The following is a 10,040-nucleotide window of genomic DNA, read 5'->3' as shown; positions in this document are numbered from 1 at the left end:
CATGAAAACACTTCTAGGATGTGTGTGTGTGTGTTCCTGCGTGTGTGTTTACCTTGGTGAATAAGGAATAGTCTTCGGTCTGATTTGGTTGAAAGCAAATGTCAGCTTTTGAGCGGCTCGCTGTTGTTGAATTTCCTGGATTGTCACAGGGAAAAACCGGTCACACACACCACCTTTTCACTGTATCACCTTTGTGTAGGAGGCTCTTACATGAGTATCGTGGTAGTTTGTGCTCCCTACCCTGAGACAAAGGTGCAGCCACAGTGTCCTCCTTGTAGATGCTTCTGCCAGGTTTGGACCACCTCTGGAAGGAAGGACTTGACTATATACAGGTGTCCTGGTTTCAGGATGTCGTACTCGGACCAAGTGCAGAGCACTTTGAGGGCCCGTCTCAGTCCTCCGCCCATCTCCTCCTTGCTGAGAAACTCGATTTTTGCACAGAGGCCCCGCTGGGCCCAGGAAGACATGCTGTTGTTGATGGTGTTGGGGGAGCTCTCCTCCAGACGGTACACAGTCACCGGCTCACCTTAAAGAAACACACAGCGGCAGGTCAGAGTTAGACACACTCCTGCTGTAGAGATAAGATTACAGTGTGATATTTCTAAAATCAACTCTAACATGTCCGATTCTGTGTTTGCTCCTGTTTCCCTGCCTCCGTCTCCGTCTCATCCTTCTCTGTGTCAGAACAACACCACTTGAAAATGACACTGCATTACACACTTTGACCACTGGGGAGGCAAAAAAGATCCCAAAACAGCAAAAAGAACAATGATCTAGTATCATAAAGTGCATCCGGCTGATGTATTAGCAAATATTTACCTACTTACACATCCAGCAGACGAAGAGCAACATGTGCTGCTGTATGTCCATAAAGTCTGCTTTATGGCTTTAAATATAGCCCTGATGTTCACTGCACTGGTGTTTCAGTCAAGATTTGATCCATTAACTCTGTATGATGGGTGTGGGTCTCTGTGGGTATGCTAGGTATTTGACTTCCTTCCTTTTTAGATTACTTTTTGGGCATTTTTGCCATTATTTACAGCACAGAATCAGACAGGAAATTTGAGGGCAGAGAGAGGGGAAGATGACAAAAAACAATTTTGGGCCAGTTTCAGGATGATGCAGTTATGAGGTATTGTATGACAAGAATAAATACAGCTAATAAATGCCAGCTGATTCTGAAACAACTTCTCCAAAGCTTTTAGACAAGTATTTACTGATAACGAATGCTTCTTTAAGCATTTACTTTGGCCAGATATTTCTGTGTATTTTCTGTAGATTTATGTCTTTTTCACGATTTGTCTCCAACTTTATTCAAGACTGATTTGACAAAACTATGAGCTGAAAGCTGCCAAAAGCTGCATAAAGCTGCAGGCTGTGATAGTGCTGGTAGCTCTTCACAACACATTACATTACAGGATTCTTAAGATGAAATGATAATAGTAGAAATATTGCTTCAGTTTTAAAAATGCCATGTTGCTGCCTGTTTCTTAGACAAACTGTGCGTTGTGTTGACTGCAAATAAACAACCACCTCCTTATAACACCATCATGATGAAATGGCTAGAAACTGCATGGATCACATGACTCACAACCATTTACATTTAAAGGCAATCAGCCGATTGAGTTTCCTTGAACGATTCACAGTGACAACAACAGAAAACTAGCAGCAAAACTGTGACAACAACATGCCAACCACTCGAAACTACAACATCAAAATGTTTCAAATCGGTGGTTTGCCAACACACATGCTAAAGATGCCACCTACACTTTGTTATTTGATAGCTTGGGCAAACAGCTGCAGGTGTGGGAGGGGAAATAACAACGTAGAAACCACAGTCTTCTTATCTGTCTCCTTACTTCCTCATTCTCAAACTGCCTGCCGTCGTTCCTCAGAACAGTCGGCAAAGGTTATCAGCTGACCTGACATATCTGGGAATGCACCGTGATCCTCTCTTACCTCTAGGGGGCACCGGGGTGAAGGGGATACTCTGGGACAGCCTCATCAAGTTGTTGCGCTCCACAGCTGCAGAAGGAAGGTGTACACACACATCCACATCCACACACCCACACACCCACACATACATAGGTTAAGACAATTGCAGTAGAGGAGTGAACAGAAATAAAACTACTTTGTATGATTATTAATTGCTCTTTGTCTTCACCTATAAACTAATAACTGATTCTGGAAACTTAAATAATACATGAAAACATAATAATGCAGCATATTCTCTTGAATCCATATCTCACCTGAGTACTGGTAGCTTTCTATGGGCTTGAAAGGTGAGCCAATAGCTACAGAGAAAAAAAAAAAGTTGACTGTTAATCTTATTGCAAAATGTTCTACAGAAATAATTGATGGCAGTCAGTGAACCTGCCAGTGGTGATCACTGATCAATCATCTGAGCGCATTAATCCAACAAAAACACCCTGAGTTGTTCTAGTATCAACCAGTAGATGTCTCTTTACTACTTCACAACAACGGAGGCACAGAAACAGGCATCATGCTCAAGTTTAGTGCAACAGTTTTACTGGAAGTACATTCTGTTGCTAGGTAGACACCGCCTCACGGTTGTACACCTCCGCCAACCAGTCAAATTGCAGTTTACATCCATGTTTGTCCAGGCTCATGTAATATTTGTAATGAAGACTTTGATGGAATATAGTAAAAAGGCATCAAGTTTATTTTCTGGAGAAATGAGGTATCACTATATTGACATATAAAATGTCACTTCTTCATTTATCCTATTAGACATTTGTGTGTCATAATTAGTGTATTGAGTTATGGCCAAGAATGTGTTTTGTGAGGTCACAGTGACCTTGACCTTTGACCACCAAACTCTAATCAGTTCATCCTTGAGTCCGAGTGGATGTTTGTGCCAGATGTAATGAAATTCTCTCCAGGCGTTCCTGCGTTCACGAGAATGGGATGAAAGGACAACCTGAAAACATAATGCCTCTGCACTGGCATGAGAATGTCATAAAAATGTGCAAATATGATAATATTTTTATTTTTTATCTGGGTAATATATTTGTGATTCCTTCTATAATTCAAAGTCAGAAGGTTACAGAAACATTAATAAATTATAAACATTATATAAACCTGAGCTTTATGGGTTTTTTTTAAATAAATTTTAATTTTATTTAACATTTTTTTGGAATTTCCTTGTTTTCTCATGCTAGATGATAAATATTATCATTGCCAGACCTTCCTCTTAGTGTCATCAGTTTATTGGTCTTTCTGTTAAGAAATGGTAAATATTGGGAGCAGGACTGAAATTTAATTATTTTCACTACTGATTATTTTCTCCATTAACTCATTAAATCATTTAATCTATTAAATGTGAAGAAGTTGTGAAAAATTGCCCAAGGTGACACCTTCAAATTGCTAGTTTTGTCCAAAGATATTCAGTTATATAAAACTGAGAGAAGCAGAAAATCCTTGAAAAACAATTGAAACATTAATTATTTATCAAAATAGTTCATTACTTTTCAGTCGACTAATCAGCCCTAATTGCGAGTGCAGGTATTCATGGAATAAAAAAAAAAACTTTGTGCTGTTTGGTTGGTCAGTGCAGGTTACTCACAGTCCTTTCTGGCTCCGAGGTGAGTGTGGCGTGGTGTGTAGAGAGCAACTGCGGCTGTAACCACAAAATGAGGCACGATGAAGCTTTCATCCAGCAACATTACTACACCTACATGAAGTATAAGTAACTGAAAAACTATCGTATGATGCAGTGTCTGCAAGTAGGCCTGAAGGCTTTTTTATGTTCCAGTGAAGTGACCAGTTTGTAAAGATTTGAGATATTCCTCGACTGCCTCAGATTATCAGTCAAATTCTTGTCACCTTGTCTGGAATAAACCTTTAAATGTTCTACACTATTCTGGAGGCGCCGTGACCCGTTGTCTTTCAAAACACTATGATGTTGTTAAAGCAATGTCACAACCAAACCAAAGACAGACAATGCTTGAATAAAACACTAGAAATACAGTAAAAAGGTTATTTATGGATTGTATAAAAATGGTTGTCCCCATGTTACTGTATGGATACCACATACACACAAACACACAAACACACACAGAAAGGATGAAAGGAAGGGGAAAAGGTCAAATGTCACTGTGATAAGAGTGTTCATGTAATGCTGCTGAACCAGCTGATCCAGACAGAACGAGTCAGACCCAGCCGAACCATTCAGATGGAGGAACGACAGTAAAACGACAGATCTTACCGTTTAGTTTATCTTCCCCAGGAGCTCGACTGACGGGGAGCAAGACAGACAGAGACAGAGAAAGAAAGGCATTAGTTGAACAAAAGATTACATGTATAGCAGTCTGACTTACAAATCTACACAGGAGCTTGTGTAATGCATTTACATTTGGTGGCGTCAATAAGTGTGTATCACTGTGTGCTGGTTTTAAATATGTGAGACAAACAAGCACCAGACATTGACTTAAATCAGACAAAAACTGACTTGTGTCTGTATATGAGCTCCTATAAAGTAACAAGGGTGTGTGTGTGTGTGTGTGTGTATGTATGTGTGTGTGTGTGTGTGTGTGTGTGTGTGTGTGTGTGTGTGTGTGTGTGTGTGTGTGTGTATGTGTGTGTGTGTGTGTGTAGGAAGTTACTTACAGGCTGCCGGCTTGGGCTGATTTGACCTGAACTCTTTCCTGGTAGAGAAATGAGAAGTTGTTAAACAATGACATAAACCGGAATTTATAAAGTTAACAAGAGTTTAAGTACACAAAGATGTGTTTTCCTACTTTGTACTCTTACAATACACACACTGCTTACCAGTACTGCAGTTCTGGGGTCCTCATGGATGAGGATGTCTTCAGCTGACACTCTGCTCTTGTCCTTCTTCGTCAGAGCTACAGAAACACAACGAACGATCACCAACCATCACATGTTACCAGAAAAACTGTTCACAGACATGGCTGGTGATTTATGGGCTGCAGAGAACTGAAATAATTCACATTATTTGTGTATCGTAAGCTTACTGGAGTCAGGATGGAGAAGAGCCGGGTTCCTGTCAAACTCTGTGAAGCCAGCGTAGGAGTTGACTGCTCTGATGTGACCGTGACCTTCAGGCTGACCCTGTGACCAGAAAAACAGGCAGGGACGAAGAGGAAAAGGTATGAGAAAGTAAACATTATTCCTACACACTGATTAATGGTGACTTTAATAGGTTTAAGACAATGTTCCACACTACAAGCTCCTCTGAGAAAAAAATGACGTATGCTACTGTCTGAGCACAAAACAACCATACAATGATATATATACACACACACACACACACACACCTGCGGTCTGGTCTGTGTGGCCGGGCTGTGCTGTGTGCTAGAGGTGGAGGTCTCTTTGGGTGTGGAGTGCTGGAGGTCCAAACTGTCTTTATGTCCTGAAACCAGAAAGACACAGTGAGAACACCACAGACTGAGTGTGTGTTAAATGTATTAGTATTTTCAATGATGTGTAATTTAACCTGCTGTTTCAATCACCAAATCACATTCCCCAAAACAAAAAATTTGAATATACTTTTTTTTTTCGTAATCTTTGCCTGTAACGTTTCCATCAAAACAATCAAAGAATGATTTGTTTGCTACCATTAGGAAATCTACAGCGATTTCTGTAAAGCATTCAAAACAAAGAAAGCAAAACACACAGTCCGATCTGCTGACATCACCACAATGGTGAAATAATCACAATTCAAACATTTGATTCTTATGAGAAACTCCTCCCTTCACCTCCACCTGCCAAACACATCCTTAAATCAACAGTTAGTCCTTATTCATAGAAAACCTCAACCAGTCGACCAATCATTCATGCTTCTGTCACATCATACTTGAAAACCTCAGAGCCACCCAGGAACAGAGAGCAAACAAAAAAGGTCCAGACGGAGCGGAGAAAGGAAAGGAAAAGCCACCAGCTTTAGAGGTCTACTGGGATCCTGATCTGGAGATGGACAGGCCTGAGCACCCGGCAGACGCAGCCCTGATCTAGACTGAAACTCAAACCTCTCATTGCCTCTCCTGCCATGTTCCTCTTTCCAACGGGGACTTCAGACCCACTTTGAACCTCACAGCAGGACGCTGGAGGAGCCTTTGGTCCAGACAAACTCAACTCCCTGTGCCTTCGTCTGCGGGGTCTCCTGGATGCCGCAGCACGGGCGTGAGTGAAACTTGACGGGCTGCTAGGTTCGTGGGTGTCAAACGGTGGTGATGAGGTCATCCGACCGGCAGCTTTAGTGTTGATTCCCCGTCTACTCAGAGAGCTTGATCTGCCCTCGTCGTTGCAGAAAGCCTCGTTCACGTATCCCAAACTCCCCTCCCTCTCTCTCTCCCCAGCTCCTAACCCCTCTGTGTTGTCAGGCTTTGCAACGCAAGCAGGCAAGCAGGCAGACCGAGCAGAGCCCGAAGTCGAAACAACGACAACAGTAGGATACACACACACACAGTTCTCATCCTTCTCTTTTATCCTCTCATCAACACCAGATTCAGCCTCATTCTCATACTTACCAACAAACGCACCAAACTCTACAGTGGTGCTGTCTGGCTGGAGGGGCTGCTGGTAAAGTCCAGCTAGGGCGAGTTCAGGGTGGCTGGAGCCACTGGGCTGGGAAGGGGTGCTGCTGATGTGGAACTGAGCCCCAGGGGAGGGCACATTGGGCAGGCTGGATGGGGAGTCGGAATAGCCCGGCTCTTGTGGACGGGTCAGCTTACTCTGGGTGAGAGAGTGGCCTCGGAGACGCAGCTCCGGTGGGGAAATGGCTGCAGCACTTTGGACAAAGGCACTGGAGCCGGCACTGCCTGAGGAGCCAGCCTCTGCAGCAAGGTGCCCGAGCCCAAACAAGCCCCTCCTTTCTGGGCTCATTGCTGGATTCAGGTTGGGGTCCAGCCCCAGTCCTGCTCCAGGGCTGGGCCCGACTCTCCGGCTACTTTCAGTCCCAGCCCCTCCCCCTACACCAATCCCAAAAAGAGAATCTGCTATGTTGACTCCGGCCTGGGGAAAAGAGGAGCCGAAGTAGGCACCGACACTACGTTTGCCTATCACGGACGATTTGGATTGGGGGCCAGTGTCTGTTGCCACAGGGGCGATGCTGGGGACCACGTTCTTAGAGAGGCTGAGCTCCCGGGTGATCTGATTGTGGACCTTGCTGGCCTCTGATGCCCTCTGGGCAGTTAGAGTCTTCAGAGTGTCCACAGTCAGAGCTGAGAGGTCCTGGAGGTGTCCAATCTGGGAGTCCAGTGTGTGCAAAGAGCGTTTTATAAAGTTGACCTTGTTCCCAACCTCTTTCAGCTGCAGACACATGGTCTCAACCCTGGAAACGACAGAAAACAGTAGCTTTAGTCACCCACAACTCAGCTCTTGTTACCTGCTACTGTTATTGTTAACAACTACTGTAAAAATGAAAATATTTTATTGTTAAAATGAAAATATAAAGAACTAATATCTACTCTGAAATAAATGAACAGTGCTGTCACATGGCATATTCATCAACTCATTCGGAAAATGTCAGATTTTTCTTACTCATTTATAGTAAATTTAAATTTAGTAATTCCTCTTAATCGTTTCATTTAATTTTAAACACTGCATGTTTTTGAACGTTGCCTCAAAAAAGGGCAATAACAACCGCACCTTTCTGAGGTAAGACGTATACGCTCCTCACTCCCCGAGTGAAACTGATCATCCTTTTCATGAAAGTACGTCTCCACACACTGCTCCTCAAAATCATGAAGCTTTTTTTGATCTTCCTCAGTGAGAAACAGCTCTGAAAGAAGGAGAATCCATTATGGATTATGTGCAGGATACAGGATATTGCACCACAGGGTCTTTATCAACAAAATGCAGAGACTTGATACTGTTGTTGTCCTTGCTGGTGGTAAGCAGCAACACTTAAAACACTTAGAAAACTCAGAATCACTGGAATTAAATCAATCCAACTTAAAATAATTGTAATCATTGAAAAATATTTATGATCAGTGGCAAAAACTGCTCAATATCCCTCCTTATTTAATAATCTACATGCAGAACACATGAGGTTTCTGCCAGACAGTTGACAGTAGTGTGATCATACTTGGTCCGTAGGTATTCTCCTTCTTTCTCTTTCTGCACATACAGAAGAGAGAGTAGATATGGCACAGGAGGATGAAGGGGGGCGGGAGAACAGGCTTCTCATGGTAGGCCATAATAAAATGGTAGCGCTGGTACTTCCACACCAGATTGGAAATCGACTTCACTTGCAGATACACATTGCTGGAAAACAGTTCAGAAATGACATTGAGGATAATGATGTTGAGACGAATGCCGGTAATATTTAAAGTTTTTTTTCTTTAAAACTGAAAACATGCTTAGGTCTTATATTTGTTCACACTTCTATTTAGCATACTATTTTTCATTAGGATAGCCATAAAAATATATTTTTAACCATTGCATGCAAGTGAACATTAGAAATATAAAACATAAATGCATAAATGTTCTGCACTCACTTGAAGAAGGCGATAAGGAGGTTGACCATTAGTATATACTGTACAAAGAGGTAGACTGCTTGTAGGAGAGGAGTCAGCCACACTCCTGCTGTACACAGGCTCTTTACTGATGACTCACTGTTATTGGCACACACTGTGAAGAAGAGAAGGAGCCTATTAGGATGAGTGCACACACACACACACACACACACACACACACACACACACACACACACACACACACACACACACACACACACACACACACACACACACACACACACACCCCAGGTCTTGTTCATATGCATTTACAACTAAGTTTCTTTCCTTAATGGGTCTGAATTGGACTAACGTGACTGGTTAAATGTACAAATTTACATTGAAATATTATATATTTAGTGTTCTAATATAAAACCCTCTCTAGATTTTTATTGTATGTATTCATTATGATTAAACTGGCTAAACTACAGAGGAATATTTATAATGTTTGTTACGTCTTCTTTTAACAAAAGTTTGCACTTCTTAATTAACATGTACCTACTCACCACATCTTCCCTTTCTAAGATAAAAGATCATATTCACAGTAATAAAGCATGTGATAAATTTCAACAGTTTGTGAAACCTCGAGATGCCAACTCAGGTTTATGGAGCACACCCAGGTGTTTTGTTCCACCTAAGCTTCAAATGCACCCGACTCAAGCGACGATTGCTTAATCGTTGCCTTCATCCGGTCGATTTGTAGTTGAGTCGAGGCAGTCGATGCTGTGGTGAAGCAAAAAGCTCTGCCCTCTTCAAAGAGAACAGCTGCTTCTGTGTGTGAACCATGTTGTGTGAAAGAGGCTGTGAGGGGAACAATGATTAGGCTGTCGTGGGTTTGATTTCCAGTGCTTGTTTTGAGTGACAATCAGCTGTCATGCTGTGGTTGAGAAGCTTTGAGTAAAACTGTTCTTACCCTCATAATCTCCCCTACCATCCTCATCGTCCTTACCATCGATTTCATAGGCATACACTTCCCCGTACATCATCCAGTATGGTTGGAACACCACATCTTTGGCCAGCGTCCAGCTTGGCTCTTCGTGTGGGTACAGAATAGCTTTCCTGGGTACGCCATAACTCAGGAGGACTATAGCCATGATTACCACAATATAAAACATGTTGGCCACCTGCAAAAGATGAAACACATACTCATTTCAAGTCATGTTATAACATCAGATTTTATTTAGCACATAAGTCTGCTCTGGGAACCCCAAGTCAGCACTACTTTCTCACTTTTGCTTTGAAAAATCACAATAAAAAAATCCCTGGATTTTATTTTACACTGCTTCTCAAACTGGCTAAAATGAAAAAGTAACTTTTCTTCTATTTTTTTTTTAATTTGGTTTGTTTTTCCTGTTTCAAAGCAAATAGTTGATTCCAACTGCTGGGTTAAAAAAAACAAAAATAAAATAAAATATATATATAATGTCTGTATTGAAATCCCCAAGACAGATTCAGTAATTGTCAACTACTCAACAGCTATGAATGTGTATATAATGGTCTACTCAAGTCTACCATCACTTAAAGTAATAGTTTGACATT

General features: G+C 41.9%; 1 protein-coding gene across 1 annotated transcript in view; it reads right to left on the bottom strand.

Annotated features, from left to right (window-relative positions):
- Window positions 1-50: 50 nt before the first annotated feature.
- trpm7 (transient receptor potential cation channel, subfamily M, member 7) overlaps window positions 51-10,040 on the bottom strand; it is a 31,598-nt gene continuing 21,608 nt past the window's right edge. Inside the window, exons 22-36 of the mRNA XM_067593877.1 lie at window positions 9,415-9,625; window positions 8,484-8,616; window positions 8,072-8,250; window positions 7,633-7,765; window positions 6,513-7,315; window positions 5,301-5,395; window positions 4,998-5,094; window positions 4,792-4,868; window positions 4,630-4,667; window positions 4,229-4,257; window positions 3,587-3,640; window positions 2,250-2,294; window positions 1,960-2,025; window positions 241-526; window positions 51-135 (exon numbers count right to left, since the gene is read on the bottom strand). Coding sequence (XP_067449978.1) covers window positions 102-135; window positions 241-526; window positions 1,960-2,025; window positions 2,250-2,294; window positions 3,587-3,640; window positions 4,229-4,257; window positions 4,630-4,667; window positions 4,792-4,868; window positions 4,998-5,094; window positions 5,301-5,395; window positions 6,513-7,315; window positions 7,633-7,765; window positions 8,072-8,250; window positions 8,484-8,616; window positions 9,415-9,625 — 2,280 coding nt within the window. The 3' untranslated portion in view covers window positions 51-101. The remainder of the gene's footprint in view (window positions 136-240; window positions 527-1,959; window positions 2,026-2,249; window positions 2,295-3,586; window positions 3,641-4,228; window positions 4,258-4,629; window positions 4,668-4,791; window positions 4,869-4,997; window positions 5,095-5,300; window positions 5,396-6,512; window positions 7,316-7,632; window positions 7,766-8,071; window positions 8,251-8,483; window positions 8,617-9,414; window positions 9,626-10,040) is intronic.

Source organism: Thunnus thynnus, chromosome 1, assembly GCF_963924715.1.
Source record: "Thunnus thynnus chromosome 1, fThuThy2.1, whole genome shotgun sequence".
Lineage (NCBI taxonomy): Eukaryota > Metazoa > Chordata > Actinopteri > Scombriformes > Scombridae > Thunnus > Thunnus thynnus.
The sequence above is the reverse complement of the archived record's forward strand: the minus strand, read 5'-3'. Positions and strand labels throughout refer to the sequence as shown.